Source organism: Dipodomys ordii, unplaced genomic scaffold (genome assembly GCF_000151885.1).
Source record: "Dipodomys ordii isolate 6190 unplaced genomic scaffold, Dord_2.0 Scaffold30, whole genome shotgun sequence".
NCBI lineage: Eukaryota > Metazoa > Chordata > Mammalia > Rodentia > Heteromyidae > Dipodomys > Dipodomys ordii.
In genome coordinates this window covers 6,692,511-6,711,500 of record NW_012267246.1, presented here as the reverse complement: position 1 = coordinate 6,711,500, position 18,990 = coordinate 6,692,511, and the positions used below count along the sequence as shown (strand labels likewise).

General features: G+C 33.0%; 1 protein-coding gene across 1 annotated transcript in view; it reads left to right on the top strand.

Moving 5' to 3' along the window:
• The first annotated feature begins 4,835 nt into the window (after window positions 1-4,835).
• The window catches only part of Si (sucrase-isomaltase (alpha-glucosidase)), a 90,724-nt gene continuing 76,569 nt past the window's right edge, over window positions 4,836-18,990 (top strand). The window contains exons 1-5 of the mRNA XM_013016144.1: window positions 4,836-4,953; window positions 8,037-8,164; window positions 15,355-15,472; window positions 15,759-15,868; window positions 16,853-17,004. Coding sequence (XP_012871598.1) covers window positions 4,836-4,953; window positions 8,037-8,164; window positions 15,355-15,472; window positions 15,759-15,868; window positions 16,853-17,004 — 626 coding nt within the window. The remainder of the gene's footprint in view (window positions 4,954-8,036; window positions 8,165-15,354; window positions 15,473-15,758; window positions 15,869-16,852; window positions 17,005-18,990) is intronic.

Here is an 18,990-nt window from a genome sequence, read left to right as displayed (position 1 = left end):
AAAGGAAATAAAAATAGAGCTTAGAAAGTGGAAAAACCTCCCATGCTCCTAGATTGGAAGGATCAACATCGTGAAAATGGCAATACTTCCCAAAACTATCTACAGATTCAATGCGATACCTATCAATATTCCAACCTCATTCTTCAAGGAAATAGAAGATGCAATCCAAAAATTCATATGGAACAATAAAAGACCCCTAATAGTAAAAACTATTCTTTTTAAAACTTCTTTATTTTATTTTGTTTTTTGAGCGCTGGTACTGGAGTTTGAACTTAGGGCTTCATAGTCTTGTTCAGATTTTACCACTCAAGGCTGGCTCTCTACCATTGGAACCACACCTCCACTTCTACCTTATTTTTTGTTGGTTAATTGGCAACCAGAGTCTCTGGATGTTGTCTGCCTGGGCTGACTTTCAAGCACAACACTCAAATATCTACCTCCTGAGTATGTAGAATTATTGGTGTGAGCTACTGTTCCATAAGACTTATTTTTACAATTTTTAAAACATTTTTATTTTATTGTAAAGATGCTGTACAGAGGAGTTACAGTTACATACATTAGGTAATGAGAACATTCCTTGTCAAGCATTGTCACCCCCTCCTTTTCTCTCCTATTATCCATATGATTTTTAATAGTTAAAATTTTGTGTTATACATAATAAATAGATAAAAGTGATTGACTTGTTTCTGACTTAGTTAAGGGCATATATGACTTTCTTGTTAGGAACATGGTCAACCATAGGGTTAATAAGAAGACTGTTGGCTTTTGCTTCAATATTAGTACTTATGTAACATCATCCTATTTTGTGTTTCACCAGAATGAATTTGATTTTAAAAATGTCTCCACACAAATGAATTTGAAGAAGAAAAGAATATAGTGAAGTGGACAAGAAAGAGATCTACAACTTTAGAGCAGAGAAAGTAGAAGGTCCAATCATCATATACATCTATACCACCTGTTGGGTTATTTTAATATGTATGATTTAGGCTAAGTGGGCTGTGTTTGATCTTCAGTTTCTGGAAATCTTTTTCTTATTTTATATCTTTCAAGTACATTTCCAATTTTCAGTGAGAACTTAAATTTCACACGACATAAAACAGTTAAGAGTATTAAAAAAATCCCCAAAGAAATATAGATTTGCAAAGAGCAAAAACAATTGAAATAATTACTTTGCAGGTTCTTACGATAATTCTTAGCTTCTAGAAATCAAAATCTATTTAAGAGCCCAGTTATTAATTAACTTAAATTCTCAGAGAGGAATATTTATAAAACTCCTTTAAGGATTAAGGCTTTTAACAATTTCATATTGAGCAGAAGTATATTAAAAATTGATAGGCTAGTGAGGGTGCAATATAACTTTATGAGTAGGTCAATATATACCTGGCAATTCCCTTTAATCATTATTGTAAGAGCCTTACCCAACTCCAGCACAACATAGCAAATATACCAGGCTATGAAACAAGGTAAGCCTGTGGACTTTTCTCTATCACTTCTTTTATGTGTGTAAATAACTATGTCTTGCCTTGGTTCACATTAGCTATAGTCTTACCTGTAATTATAAGTAGTGAAATAATATATTTAAGTTGACATTTTAAATATATAGTCCTTTATACTAAAACTAGAGGATGAAAAGTCTAATTTTTAAGAATATGAGAACATTTCCTTCACTCAATTCAGCAGTATAAATTTTGTCAAACATAAGTAGCATCTTGGCACATTTTGTTTAGATGTTTAATGTAAAGGAATATATGATTGGAAAATATTCTTTTGAAAAGTGAAAGGATATGTTATAATGAAGTATATTTGAGAATCTATATAGATAGTGTAGAATGCCACATGTCTAAAGTATTCATAGTATCTGTTAGGTATTTTTACCTTTAGAATGATCTTTAAGTAGTTCTACCTAGGAGTTACCATTCAGCAAATCAATTCATGAATATAGTGCATCATGATCAACATAATTCATTTCATCATTCTTCCCCATACCATCCCAACCCTACTTCTCCTCTCAATTTTCTCAACTGTGTAGGCTATTTACTGAATTTTGATTCAATTTTTCCCTTTCATCTATTCATTTGTCTAATATCAGTCATCAAGCTACCATCTAATAAATCAAACTCATTTTTAATATAGCAAATCAACTGATAGTTTTCCCCCAAAAGTTTTACTTATAATTACTATTATCTAAAATACAATCACTGTAATTACCATGTACAGAAAATAGATAATTTCAGCAGTACTTTGTTTGTAATTATTCATATGAATGTTTTAATTTTGGTCCATGAACTTTTTCTGATTTTTCTAGGTAAAAAAGGGTTTGTATCATGATACTATGCATTTTTTTGCTTTCCTTTGTTAAATTAAAAGCACAATCCTCTTTAGTGCTTTCTTGAATCCAAAGTAGGACATCATTCTGAGGAAAACTTGTACTTTCTCAAAGTGAAACATTAACTATGACCAAATTACTACTCATTGAACATTGTGAGCAACTAGGTTTCATTGTTTAAAAAGCTTCATGTGGAACGTTTTGCTTACAGTTGTCTGTACCTTTTTACTAATTTTAATGTCTTTGAATGTAACTGATATAATAGGCATTTTTATAGTCAACCCAAATGCTGTTCTCCAATACTTGCTACTAACCGCTATTAAACATTAAGCCGGAGCTGAGTACCAGTGATGGCTCATGTCTGTAATCCTAGCTACTCTGGAGGCTGAGATGTGAGGATCATAGCCCATCGAGGCAGAAAAGTATATGTGACTCATATATCCAGTTATCCAGCAAAAAGCTACAAGTGGAGCTGTGGCTCAAGTGGTAGAGTGCTAGCCTTGGGATTAAAGAGGTCAGGGACAGCACCAAGCTCCAGGCACTGGCACCAAAACAAAGCAAAACAAAACAAAATTCTTGATTATAGCCATTCTAACTGGGAGAAAATTACATTAAGTGAAGTAAGCCAGGCCCAAAGAAACAGGTCGCATGATTTCCCTTATTTGCAATAACTAGTATACTTCTGGGACAAGCAGAAAAGCTCAGACAAGATGATGTTAAGCAAAATGATCCCCAAGATAGAGACACAGGTGTTTTTGTTTTCTTCCTTGCTACTTTTTCTAACCTACTTATAAGGTACCATGTGATTTTTTTTGTTGCTTTGTATGTCCCTCCCCCATGGTATAAACCCTCTTTTCATTGTATTTAATGTTGGTATAATTTGGGGAGGGGAAGGGAAAAGACAAAATGTTTAAATAGGGATACAGTTTGACCCATTGTAACAATGAGATGTACAAGACACTATGTTGAAAAACGAACTTTACAATTTAGGCACAGTGTGAAGGTGGGGGTGGAGGGGTGCTGTGTAGTTGTGGAGATGGAAGGAAAGGGATGGTAGAGGAAAAACAAAGAAGGAAGCAACAATGCTGGATAAGAAATGTACTCAGTACCTTGCTTATGTAACTGTAACCCCTCTGTACAGTATTTTCACAATAAAAATCTTATTTAAAAAAATCCTGGGCATATTTCTACCACTGTCCATCCACATTCATAGTTCTTTTTATTAGGACTGTGACAATCCAGTGACAAACACTGGCACAGACATGAATAACTTGCTTCTGTGTGGTAAAATGGAGAAAGGATAAATTAATTCTGCTTCTAAGACTGGGAATGGGAGCACAGAGGAAGTAATTTGAACTCAGCTGAGTCCGAGCTGAGTGGTCCAATGAAGATGTAGCAGCCAGCAAGACCGATTCAGGCTATGCAAAAATACATGGTAGGATTAGGGACAGGATAGGCAAATATTTCTGAAATTGCTTGAAGCTAGAAATCACTATGGTTTACTGAGTGACAGAAAAAGAGGTTTCAAGTTGTATAACCTGAATCCAATTATCAACCCAGGACTACAGGGAGGAAAAAATACACAAAACTAACAATTTTAAAAAATATATGTCATGGGAATTCTATGTAGATGTATGCCAAAACACTAGAAATCCATGGAGACTTTATGAGTAGGAAAAAAAATTGGTCTCTATACCCCAAATTAAATTATGAAAAGTTAATAATCATGGAAGAGCTCTTTGTTAATCTACAGCTAGGTATCCTTTGTGTGCTCCCTCAAATGCATAGTGTTCTCCAAATAAATATGATTTAGATGTGTGTTTGTATTTGCATTTTATTTGCTAGTTTTTTTCAAAGAGCTGATGGCCACAGTGGAGAAAACATTCTAAAATATAACAATAAGTCCCAAATGTATGTGCTATTTATAATCATTTATATTTGCATTTCTTGCCACAGTATTGCTGTATAACAGCAGAATTTGAAATGGATCCACATCACTTAGAATAGCAGCTCTGAGTTATTTCATTCTGAAATATAATTTATTCCCTCTTGGTTTAACGTTTCTAATCAGAAAATTGTGCTAAGAGCACAGGTTTCACAGAATTACGGGTGACAACTAAGGTGCATAGGGCACATAAAGAATTTCTTTATTTTGAGAAGTGCTTTAAAACAAGTACAAGAAAGCTTAGCTTGGGAAATCTCTCTCCTTGATTTTTCCATGTTCAGATAATCATGTGACTTGCATGGATATAGCATTTCTTTTCAAATTGTCTATGTTGCTTATGCTTTGTTCATTGTGCACTGTTTTAGTTATGTTAATAAAGCTATCTCCAGGTCTGATTGCACTGTATATATATTGTATATACAATATCATATATAACACTATAGTCAATATAACATATAACATTTAATATAAAATATGTATATATATATACAGTTATCTACTTAATTGTGATTGAGGATAATTATGTATTTTACACCTAAACACAGATTATTTTCTTTTTCTTAGATGGCAAGGAAGAAATTTAGTGGACTGGAAATCTCTCTAATTGTCCTGTTTCTGATAGTTACTATAATAGCTGTGGCTCTAGTTATTGTTTTAGCAACCAAGACACCTGCTGTTGAAGGTAAGCAATGTAAGAATTCTCCACCAATATAGTAAGATTAAGTTAACTCAATAATTATTACAGATTTAAAGAAATTAGCCCTGATGGATGAACTATGTAGAATTGTGTAGTAGTAGATATCTCTACCTGTGTACCTTGAGAAACAGAAGAGATTAAAGGAACAGAAGGTTTAACACTGTGGAATAATTGCCCATTGTAACCAAAGAGATTATTTCCATTAGTGGGGGAAACCCAGGTTTCGAGTATGGCTTGCAGAAATTTACAAAGTATGCTGGGAATGAGGCCAATTTGGTTTCTTTTTTCAGATATTTGAGAGAGAGGTTTTATGATAACAGGAAGCCAAGGGTAGGTGAAGTACAGCAAGAGGTGCTCAATTAACTTTTTCCCCATAATATTTATGTCATAATTTAGAAATACTGAACCTCCTGAATTACTGAATCTCTTCTTTCTCTCAAGACCAAATCAAAATTGGAATGAATGGGAAACATTCTGTTCCATTCTGTCTAACTGTGCTTAGCAATTTATGTGGCCTTTATTGATTTGTCTTTTTCCAGTAAAGGATAATTCACTATATAGTAAACACTTAAGTTTATCTTGCACACAGATTGCTTTAATATTCTTCCTTACATAGAGTTGAGTTCAATGTTTCAATTATTTCTTCAGGTATTTATTCACTGCTTAATGTTCTCTTCCAAGTAATTTCCCCTTTCTACTTTTTTTTGGTCTAATTTTCACCCTTTTATAGTTTGGTGCTTCTTTATCTCCTTTTATTCATCTATAAAATAAAAATTGTCAATGCACTGTGAACGTGCATTTTGTACCTTTTGTATCCTGTTAAAAGGCTGCCAGGACCCCTGGAAATGTGTTTCATTTTCCTGAAAAGTTGCCAAGGATTTATACAGTGATGTGATTATCCTCTCTCTCTCCAGTAATGATTTTTATAAATTCTATCTTTTAGCTATATCATTACTTTTCAGTGACAGTGTGAATTGCACAGAGACACAATGCTTAATAAAACAATATTCCAATTATGAAAAAGTTTTGGAAAGAGCAAAGCCTACTAAAATAACATTTTATATTCTTTTTAAAATTTTATTTATTTTTTTACTGTGAAAATACCATACAGAGGGGTTACAATTACATGGGCAAGGTAATGAGCACATTTCTTATCAAGCATTGTTGCCTCCTCCTTTGTTTCCACTTCCCATACCTTCCCATCTTCCCCCCAGCTCCTCCCCACCTCAAAGTTGTAAAGTTCATTTTTCAACATAAGGACTTATCCATTTCATTGTTGCAATGGCTCCACCTGTACCCCTTTTTAAACGATTTGTTTTTTCTCTTCCCCTCCACAAATTATACCAACATCAAATACAGTGAAAGTAAGGGTTATACTGTGGGGGAGGGACATACAAAACAACAAAGAAATCATCTTATAAATATGTTAGAAACACTTAATATATTTTTTCCAAGTCTTTCCATGTCATAACAAATGGGGCAATGTCATTCTTTCTGATGGAGGTATAGAATTCCATTGTGTATATGCTTTTACTGTATTTGATGTTGGTATAATTTGTGGAGGGCAAGGGAAAAAACAAATCGTTTAATTAGGGATACAGGTGGACCCATTACAACACTGAGATGTACAAGACGTTATGTCAAAAAATGAACTTTACAACTTTGGCTGGGGGGTGGGTCGGGGGAAAGGAGGGGGAGATGGGAGATGGGAAGGGATGGGAAAGGGAAACAAAGGAGGAGGCAACAATGCTTGATAAGAAATGTACTCATTACCTTGCCCATGTAATTGTAACCCCTCTATATGGTATTTTCACTATATATATATATATATATATATATATACATATATATGTATATATATATATATATATAAAAGAACAATACACTAAATAAAAGAAGTCAGACATGAAAGGTTAAAAAAAGTTAAAAAAAAGTTAGAAACAATCCCATGAAAGAAAAAAAAACATTTGAATACTTATCTTGGGGTTTATTTAACCTAACATCAATTTATCTGACCTTTTCTGTTTGTTTCAGACATAAACTAGTTATTGCAAATAGGGGAAAGCATGGGACCTATGTTTCTTTGGGCCTGGCTTACTTCACTTAATATAATTTTTTCCAAGTCTTTCCATTTCCTAACAAATGGGCGATGTCATTCTTTCTGATGGAGGCATAGAATTCCATTGTGTATATATACCACATTTCTTGATCCATTCATCTACTGAGGGGCATCTGGGTTGGTTCCATATCTTAGCTATGGTAAATAAAACTGCAATAAACATAGTTGTGCTGGTAGCTTTAATATGGTCTTGTTTGTGATCCTTTGCGTAAATGCCCAAAAGTGGGATTGCTGGGTCATAAGATTGTTCTTAGGTTTTGATATCAAAGACTAGTTGACTGTTTTTGATGTCCAGGGCTTATGTTTGTGAGACTTCTTTATTAGTATATTTTTAAATCATTCTAATTATAAATGTATTCTTTCAATATAGACAATCCTTATTTTCAATAACTAGTATATGTCTGAGACAAGCAGAAAAGGTCAGATAAGATGATGTTAGGTAAAATGAACCCCAAGATAAGGACACAAGTGGTTTTATCTTTCTTGCTATTGTTTTTAACGTATTAATAAGGTAATTTTTTTGTTCCTTTTTATGTCCCTCCCCCATGGTATAGCCCCTGTTTTCACTGTATTTGATGTTGGTGTAATTTGTGGAGGGGAAGGGAAAAAACAAAATGTTTAAATAGGGGTACAGGTGGACTCATTGCAACAATGATGTGTACAAGATGCTATGTCAAAAAACAAACTTTACAACTTTGGCGGGGGAGAGGGGGTAATGGGGGGTATGTAGTTATGAAGATAGGAGGGCAGGGACGGTAGAGGAAAAACAAAGGAGGAGGCAACAATGCTTGATAAGAAATGTACTCACTACCTTGCTCATGAAATTGTAACCCCTCTATATGGTATTTTCACAATAAAACGCTTATTAAAAAAACATAGACAATCTATTGCTTGAAAAATCTGTAGAAAATAATAACATGTCTCACTTTTACTCTTTTCTTTTCTCCAGTATTAGATAAACCTACTTCAACTCCAGCCACCACTGCCAGTCCTTCTGGTTTAGGAAAATGTCCTGCTGAGTTAAATGACCTCACCAATACGAGAATCAACTGCATTCCAGAACAATTCCCAACACAGGTCTGTATGAGCATTCCGAACATTTCCCTAAGCATGCGCAATAGCTTATTGTTATAGTTTCTCAATATTGGATAATATCCTATTTTTAAAGTTCTACACAAAAATCAAGCTGCATGAATCTTTTTATGGTAGCCCTTTGTAAGGAGGTAATACATAAGTGAAATCACTGGACTTGCATTTCTCAATTTCTGCTCATTCGAATTAGTAAGTTAATATTTATCATGCTTAACAGGATCTTGATGTCCACAACTTTCATGAAATTCTGATCTCTCTTATCTTCTCAAAGATAGCACAGCCTTTCATCAGTGTTCAAATATATCTGCTGCATTCCAATGTCTGTATCTCAATATAAGATTTGTAATGATACTATTAAGAAATATCACACTCATTATTTTTAATTATCTATTTTGTTTCTTACCCAGGATTGAACTCAGGGCCTCATACTTTCATTTATCTTTTAGCTCAAGGTTGTGCACTACCATTTGGGCTATGTCTCATTTCTGGCTTTTACCTGTTAATTGGAGATAAAGGACAATCAGATTTGTCTGGTTGGTCTGGCTTTGAATCTCAATCCTCAGATCTCAGCCTCCTTAGTAGTTAGTATTACGGGCAGGAGGCACTGGCATCCAGCTTCAAATTCATGTCACCCTAAATTGGCTCTTTAATTTTTAACTCACGATAATTTTTATGGGAACATAAGTGAATAGATGTTGCATTTTTCTTTCATGTCTACCTTTTGACGATTTCTAGAATGTGTTTAAAACTCCCCTCTGTTGGTTCCTCCCATTATGCAGTGAACAACTACATGAATATTAAGATTTCTAGCCTATCTTTGTGACATAACAGTAAACACATAATATTCTGATTAATATGATACAGACAATTTTCAATAGATTTGATTTTCCATAAGAAACAGTAGAAAAGAGTAGGTTTGAGAAATTACCTACAGGGAAAAGACTTGAATAACAGTATTTACTGAGATACATGGAGGAAAGTGGCCAGATAGTCTTTCAAATAACACTTCCTCAAGAAATGATTGAGGCCGGGCGCTGGTGGCTCACGCCTGTAATCCTAGCTACTTAGGAGGCTGAGATCTGAGGATCGCGGTTCAAAGCCAGCCCGGGCAGGAGAGACCGTGAGACTCCTATCTCCAATAAACCACCAGAAAACCGGAAGTGGCGCTGTAGCTCAAGTGGTAGAGCGCTCGCCTTGAGCTGAAGAGCTGAGGGACAGCGCCCAGGCCCAGAGTTCAAGCCCCACGACCGACAAAAAAAAAAAAAAAAAAAAGAAATGATTGAGGCCTATCACAGAATTTATTAGGAACAATTTATGTCACCAGAATTATGTTATAAGAATCTTAGAGGGAAACATTACAGGTCAGTGATCTAGTTTTAATGTCTACTCTAGCTTTTTCATTCTAAACTCTTAGTTTGCTGAAGAATATAGTCAATATAATGCAAATAAAACCACAGCAAATGTACTTTCTTATGACATCTAAAACAACATTGAGAGCTTATTTTAAAAGTGCAACTTTGGAGATCTGAAATAAATAGTTTTTCATACCTCTTATGTGTATATGGCAAGACATTTACCACTGAGCTACAGTCACAAATTTCAAATGAAATGAAATGGTGTCTTGAGATTTTTAATTAAACGACATGGAATTGGGCAAAATAATTTTAATGAGAGTCTAATAGTAAATGATGTTTCATCTACTGGATTTTAGACTTTTATGAGAACTTTAAAAGTTTTCAAACACTGAATGAATATGTCAGAGTCGTTCTGCCAGTTACTGGAATATGAAAAGTGGTGTGCACTGTCCAATGTCTGCTGTGGTCCATGAACTACTGGTCATTGCTCATTAACCAGCAGCATGCAACTTTTTCTTAATAGATAATTTTACATGTTAATTTCTTTGCTATGGAATACTGATTAAAACTCCATGATGAGTAAGTGAAAAATAATTAGGACTTGTCTAAATTAGGAAGAGGGGAATACACATTTTGGTGGCTTTTTCTGCTTGAGGATATCATATGAATTTCAAATGCAATTTCAAACTCTTAAGTTCACTTTTTACGTTTTTGCTTAGACTTACAGACCTTCAATAATATAGTCATATTAAATCATTGAAAGATTCCTTAAAATACATTGAATATTCACTTTTCATCATTTCAAGCTATCATGTAAAGGAATGATTTATTATTTAAATATAACAAATAGGGGTAAAAATAGATGTTATAGATATAGGTAATATAGCTCCAAGTAGATTCATACATAAACATATATCAAATATATCCTGTCTTGGAAATTATATAATATTAATCACATTTTTCTTGCTTTTTAAATGTATGAAGATGATCAAGGTAGCAACAGTACTTAAAAAGGAAAAATTGATTAAATTTTAATACAAAATTACAGTTTTATTTAGATAATATACAGGTGTATATGAATTGTGTAAATTGTACTAAGATATTTTGATACATGCATATGCTGTTCTTTGAATATGTTCACCCTGTGGATTAGTCGTCATTCCAATTTTGTTTTGTATTTTTTCTTTTAAACATAGTGAGTTTCACTATCTCATTTTCATATAAAAGGTAGTAGATTTTTGGACATATTCACCACTAGCCACTTCCTTGCTCACCCTCCCTGGTCATTTAAGTTGATTCCTCACAATAGCTCTGCTTTTACATTCATGTTGCTTTATGTTTTCTTTTAGGTCTAGATTCCACATATGAGAAAAACATGTGGTATTTGTCTTTCTGCACTTGGCTTATCTCACTCAACATGATCATCTCCAGCTCCACCCATTCCCCAGAAAATGACATAAATTAATATTTCTATATGGCTCAAAAATACTCCATCATGTATTTAATACACCATATTTCCTTTCTCCAATCATTTGTTGATGGATATTCAGGCTGATCCCATAGTTCAGCTATTGTGAATAGTGATGCAATAAATATGGTGTTCTGAATCTCTGTTGTATGTTGACTTAACTTCCTTCAGATACATGATCCCAAATTATATAGCAGAATATATAGATATATGATATATGATGAGTATATGTAATATACAATGATATTACATGTTATATCATATGTTATATATTATATAAGATATACTATGATATAATATACACATTTTACATATTATATTGTTATATTTTATAATATAATAATGAATTATATTTATACAAATTATACAAATGTATTGCATGATATATATGCATAATAATATGTATAATATAATATGTACATTATATATTATATTATATATTATATAACATATATTTAATACATATATGTTTAACAAATATAAGTTTTATATATATATATATTTTTGGAAGTGAGCTCAATTGTCTGATTCTGTGCTATTTTCAATTTATAAGCTTCCCTTCTTTGTTTAGTAGAATCCACTGGTAGCTGAGTTAATTCTAATTTCTCCATAGGCCACCCAGTTTGTTCCTCTAAGATCAAGGTCTAGATTCCTACAGAGTTGCTTTCTTGTGTTCATGGTCTATAGAAAGTTACTTCTTTATGTGTTCTCATATGCCATCTCCTCTATGAGCACACTGAAAGGGAATGATTGCACTAGATCTATTTCTTTTCTCAGAAAGACAGTAGTGCTATTAGATTTGGGATATAACTATATGAACTTCGAAACTTAATTATTTTTTTCAATGACACATTCTCAAATAGCATCATATTAGGGTTCAGAGTTTCCATATCTAGATTTGAGAGGAACTTGATTTGGGAAATAACACTGAGTAAAACCTAGGTATATTTTATATGTGATCCTTTGTGTACATTGCAATGCAGTATATCTAGATACTCATGCACATACATACAAAAATAAAATACAGAACTTATTGCATTTTACCTACCAGAATTTGTTGAGATCACATATTAATGATTACTTGGTTTTAAAAAATTATTTTGCAAACGTAACATAAGAAATGAACAGACGAGGGACAGATGCTGGTGGCTCAGCTAGCCTATAATCCTAGATGTAATACTGTAATCCAGGTTCCTTTGATCCTGGTTGAAAATAAGCCCAGGCAGAAAAGTCCATGAGAATTCATTTACAATTACCCAGCAAAATGCTAGAATGTAGGCCTGGCTCAGGTGGTAAAGTGCCAACTGTGAAACAAGGCAAATTGAATAAGCTTGTTAGGTTCAGGGGTCAGACAAAGGTTAACTGTACAATTGATCTGTTAATTTATCAATCAATCAATGATAGATGATGAATTAACATTATCATAAAAATTATTAAAGTTTTGAAAAATATAAACATAAGTAAGAACAGAAAGGAACTTCAAATATGTACAAAGTTAGCTAAAACTCATAAATTTTTTAAATTTCTTTATAGTTAAATAACTTGAATAATGTATTTTTACTAATACTTGGGCAGATTTTTTAAAAATTTTTAAAGATTGTCTCAAGTGACAAACTTTAGGTGTAAAGTAGTAAATTACTACCTTAATATAAATGTGTGAAATTGTAAATAAGGGCTATATGCTCAACAATTTGATTGGAACATATATATATAGATAGATAGATATGTATCTATCTATCTATATATATATGTTCCAATCAAATTGTTGAGCATATAGCCCTTATTTACAATATATATATATATATATATACATATCTATATATGTATATATTTAAACTAAAAAGATGTCCTCCCAAACTTTGTGTTCCCCTGGGAACCCAGAATATGACTTTGTTTGCAAGGAGGGGTTATGCAGCCTTAATACTTTAACATGAATTCACACTAGATTAAGGGATTCCTAATAAAATATCTGCCCTAAATATATCTGGTGTCTTGATAAGTGGAGCAAGCACGTAGAGACAGAGAGGAAAGCCACGCAAAGTTGGAAGCAGAGACTAGAGATGATTCCAAATCCAGGGTGGCCAACTTCACTAGAGGCCAAAGAAGGTAGGAACAGACCAGTTTGTCTTCTGCATACTTTTGAATTCAGGCTTCTAAGTTGTGGAATTGAGAGATAATTCATTTCTGTGGATTCATGCTACAGTTCTTCATAGATGTTGTGTAGCTCTAGGAAGACAAATTTTAAAAAATAGAGCATATTTTGAGAAGTTTACAGTGTATCTGTTTTTCTATTTTTATTTCTTCAAAATGTGATTTAAATATCTTTTCTTTTATCTATTAATTAATTAATTAATGCTGAGATATAGCTCCACTTGAAGCTTTTCTTTTTGTTCTTAATCAAAAATGAGATTTTTCTGGCCTTTTCTGCATGTGTTTGCTTTGAACCTTGATCCTCAGATCTCTGCCTCCCAAGTAGCTAGGATTGCAGGCATCCTGTTTTTAAGCACGTGTGTTTTACACAATTGTAATTCTGTATCTTTTAAAGTGATCATGTCTTTTCTAGTTCAACCTTTTTGTTGTGTGTTAGCATTAAAAGTGCCTTCACAAAATTTCTGTAAATAATTTTATGGAGCTATATTTTGTATCATGAGGAATATTAACATAAGCTGCATAGTTACCTAGAGTTAAAAATTGCCCAATTAGTGGTCTCACATACTTGAAGGTCTGACAAGAAGCAGCCATCCAGAATGGGCAGATGGAATAGTAATAATTTTTCTAATGTATATGCAGGTGTGTGTCTCTGTGGTGTAACTGAACCCATTTTAATTTAATGGTTAAACAGGAGAGAGATTAAAGTGTGCTTTCACATGATGAAAATTAGAGGTTTTTAATTTAGTTTTAAAGATAAATTCTATGCCTCCATCAGAAAGAATGACATTGTCCCATTTGTTAGGAAATGGAAAGACTTGGAAAAAATTATATTAAGTAAGCCAGGCCCAAGGGGACATAGGTCCCATGGTTTCCCTTATTTGTAATAACTAGTATATGTCTGAGACAAGCAAAAAAGGTCAGATAAATTGATGTTAGGCTAAGATAAGGACTCAAATGATTTTTCTTTCTCTTGTTATTGTTTCTAACATATTTATAAGATGATTTCTTTGTTGCTTTGTATATCCCTCCCGCATGACATAACCCCGGTTTTCACTATATTTGCTGTTGGTATAATTTGGAGGGGAAAGGAAAAAACAAATTGTTTAAATAGGGATACAGGTGGACTCATTGCAACAATGAGATGTACAAGATGTTATGTCGAAAAATGAACTTTACAATTTTGGCGGGGTAGGAGGGTAGAAGGGGGGACATGGGGGGGAGATGGGAGGGCAGGGATGGTAAGGGGAAACAAAGGAGGAGGCAACAATGCTTGGTAAAAAATGTACTCATTACCTTGCTCATGTAATTGTAACCCCTCTATAAGGTATTTTCACAATAAAAAACTTATAAATAAATAAATAAACAAATAAATAAATCATCTCTACAGGCTAGAAGTTCAGAAAAAATAAATAACCAGGGAAAAGTTTTGCAGGTTTTCAAACTCTGAGAACTATCACAATATGAAATGTTAACATTAAAAGATTTTCAGTTAGGAGATTTTTTATACATAGCATCATCATGCCACTCAACTTCTCAGTGGGAGCTTTTCACCTGCAATAATCTTTTATTTGGATAATGAAATTTCTAAGAATTCTTTTACACATTGAGTTGCATACTTACTTGTGACTTCTGATATATATGTATATTATCCAAATATAATATGTTGTATATTATATATACATAATACATAATATATATTATATCATATACAATATAATACATAGTATATAATATATATTTGTTCAAAGAAATGAATATTGAACTAATTAATAGCTGAGAGTTACTATCAAAGTTTTTACCTATTGAATTGAATTCAAGTTTATATCTTCTTTTTATATAGCTTCATATACAATTTGCTATGTGATTAGAACCAATGCTTTTCTCAGCACTACAATGATAAAAAAGAATAAATTCTAGTTTCTAGAGAGCAGGAACATTTATAGTTCCAGAGGTTACAATAATGTGCAAGGATTATAGGCATCACATCACAGAGCATGTCTATCAGATGTGATTTGAATTAATTCAACTTATTCAATATTTACATTTCTTCCAAATGAAAGAGTAGGAAAAATATTGTTAAGGCATATTCTATATTTAAAAACATAGGCTTATTTTCAAGCATTTTATTCATTGAGGAAACAAAGACTCACCTATGTAGTAATAGAAATTAATCACATTGCTCTGTTGCAATATTTTATCAGACCGTGTGTGCACAGCGAGGCTGTTGCTGGAGGCCTGGAAATAACACAGGGGTTCCTTGGTGTTTCTTTGCCGATAACCATGGCTACCGCATCCAGCAAAAGACAGCAAAAAACACTGGTGAGACACTTTCTGTTGTGATAAGTCAATAGCATACATTTTAAGTGGAAAATCTCTTCTAATTTTTTTGGAAATATTTCTTACATGAAAGAAAATCAGTATGTACACAAAATATTCAAATTATTTCCATGAAAAATATTTTTTGCAAGAAGTGTCTTCCAAGCTAAAGAATACTCCATCTTTATCTTAAGTATCATAACAATATAAACATGGGAAGACAATTTAAAAGTTCCTTGTGTATGTTTATAAATGAAATTATATATGCCTTTTTTGTTTATTTTTTAAGGACTTGAAGCCATATTAAACAAAATCTCTTCTCCTACACTGTTTGGGAATGACATTCACACTGTCCTTCTCACGACTCAAAGCCAGACAGCCAATCGTCTACGGATCAAGGTTTGATGATTTCATATTTCTAAAGAAGAGTAAATATTAAAATATATTTTATGAACATTATCTTTACCCTCTCAATGTTTTCTGACTTGAGATATATTTTTTCCTTACCATAGGATTTGATCATACTAATTAATCCCCTTCTTAGAACTTGCTTGCTCTTTGATAATAATATTAATAAAAATAATAATAGTGTACTCTCCATTATTTTTGAAGGCTGTGTACATTACCTAAGCACATTTTCTTCAGGAAACACATTCTTCTTAAATGTTATGTTAATAATTTTTAGTATCTTTATTGTAGGTTGTGATTTGGAGTAATGTTAAAGCTTTAATTTGAGACAAGTGTGAATAGTGGTATCTGAATGTCATCCTCATTCTGGGTTTTGTTTTTTTTTAAAACTGGTTAAAACTTGTATGCTTGACTTTAGAGAAATTAATGCTGCTGCTTAGTAGCAAGTAGTTTTGTAAGTTTAGAGAGAAGAGTACAGCACTTTATCATTTGAACAGTAATCTTTAGCACTACATTACTAGGAATTAGGTGGTATTTAAATAAATAATTATTTATTAATTACTAATAATTATTTTGCTTACAAATGCAATCATAGTATCTTATATGCTAGACCAATGCTCTACTATTGACTAAGTCCCCTCTCTATTTTTCTGAAACAAATTTTGTAACCTATCTAAGAAGATGAAGACTCCAAAAACTCTTGAGAATAATGCTATTATCCAGTATTCAAAAATCAGCATTTGGTAAAACTATCATCGATTTTTATATCGGCAGATGAAACTTTTACTTGATTTTGTATATCTGAACTTTTATAATCAATTAAACACATTTATTTTTAATAATTTATGTTTTAATTGCATATAGTCTCATAAAGTCAAACTTTAGATTGTGACTGTCTATTATATTACTAAACATTTTGCTGTGGCTTCCATTTATAACACTCTGAATCAATTTGATTTGTTTTATTATTTGCAGATTACTGATCCCAATAACAACAGATATGAAGTTCCCCATCAGTATGTAAAAGATTTTTCTGGAACTGCACCTTCTGAAACACTGTATGAGGTCCAGACTACAGACAACCCATTCAGCATCAAAGTTATCAGAAAAACCAACAACAAGGTTTTGTAAGTCTCAATTTACCAAAAAGAAAATGACATTTGTATTAAGTAACTGGTTGACTTTATACTATTGTTTGAGAATAATATCAAGATATTTGTCCCAAAGAATAAATTTCTGACCCGCAAATGAATGGCTTTAGAATTGTTCAAATATTAGGTTGAGAAAAGGGGGTTTGTTTTGTGTGGCTAAAATGTGCTAAAGCACCAGAGAAACTCCAACCATGTTGCAGAGTCAAGGTGGTGGGAATCTTGCCTATTCTTTGGTATATGTAGAACATGCTGTGTATTACCCTCATTATTTACCAAATTCTGCAGCCAATTTGCAGGATGAAATGGTTAACAAGTAAGGTATTAGTGATTACAGCGATCTTACAGGAGTTTTCATATGCGTAATAAATCCTAGTTAAATTCACCACATTTAGTATGGATTGCTTAGGGTGAAGGTAATTGGTGCCAAAATGTTAGAAATGTCCCATAAAAAATTCCCTATACAATAGAACAATAATCTTGCATTCTCTCAAATATTACTTAACCAATGGTCAAAACAGTATCTGAAACTGCTTTGGCTACAAACATTCTAGTGCTTTTGCAGTTGGCTTTGTGATAAATCATAAGAAGTATTGAATTTTAAGTGAAATAGACAGATTAATGATACTCAGTATTACTTGTATGTGGAATCCAAATAAGCTGAAATCAGAGGAGCAGAGCATAGAATGTAGCTGAGGGAGATGAGAAGAGAATAGTGAGTGTTTTTTTTTTTCTGGTGAGGATTTAGAAAGAAAGACTTTTCAACATCTACTACATGATAGTTCAAACTTAGTTAATAAACTTCTATTATTATTATTATTAGTAGTAGTAGTAGTATAGTATTAGTGTTCCTTTTTTCTGGTCCTGAATATTGAACTTAGAAACTTGTGCTATACAATTTCAGCCATGTCTCAGCCCCTTTTTTTTGCCCTGGTTATTTTCAAGGTCAGATCTTACTTTATGCCTGGGCTGGACAGTCTTCTTACCTGTGCTTCTCTGTGTCTTGGATGACTGTTTTGTGCCATGCTACCTTTCTATTACACCCAGACACTGCTTGACATGAGCGTGTGACCTGTCCACCGCCCTCCATCTACAATCCTCTGCTCTTGGCCTCTCTATTAACTGGAATTCCAGGCTTGATTGAACCACCACCACCTTGCTTTACTTTAATTAATATTTTAATATATTTCAAAAATAGCTAAGAATAACTATTTAGACCAAAAGTGTATAAAACTTATAAATATGCGTGGTTACGGGTATGATAAATTGATTACTCAACAATATATCAAAATGTTTAATTATACTCCATTCATGTGTATGTTCATAGCTTGCTAATTAAAATTTAAACTATTAAGGGCTAGTTAACCATTTTTGGTAGTATAGATTTGGTGGGTCTACAACATGCAAACTTTTTCCTCTTTTGAGGAAAATAATTTGAGGTTAATTGTAACATAAATGTCAGATGTGGAGAAGCCAGGACAATACTTTATCATAAAACCATGTTATAAAACTCAGTCCCTGCAGCTAGACAAGGCCATGTTACTATGTTCTCAGATACTTGAGTTGATTTTCCCCAGTTGGTGACAGTTGTGGTGTGGGATGGGCAGGCTCGTCTTTCCTTAGTGTTGAAGTGAGTACTGAATAAGAGAAAGCATGAAATGATAGAGAGGCTGTGTGGACACAACAAGCAATTGCTGATCCTGTGGTGATTTTTATTTCTAAAAGTGAGTGACCTCTGAGCCTGGGAATGTGGCTTAGTGGTAGAGCGCTTGCCTAGCATACATGAGGCCCTGGGTTCAATTCCTCAGTACCACATAAGCAATATATATATAAATATATATTATATTTTAAAAATAAAAATAAAGAATATGGGTTGAGCATTTAGCTCAGTGGAAGATTACTTGCATGGGAAAAGCAATGGCCTGAGTTCCGGCCTCAGGTCTGGAAAAAAAAAAATAGTGACTG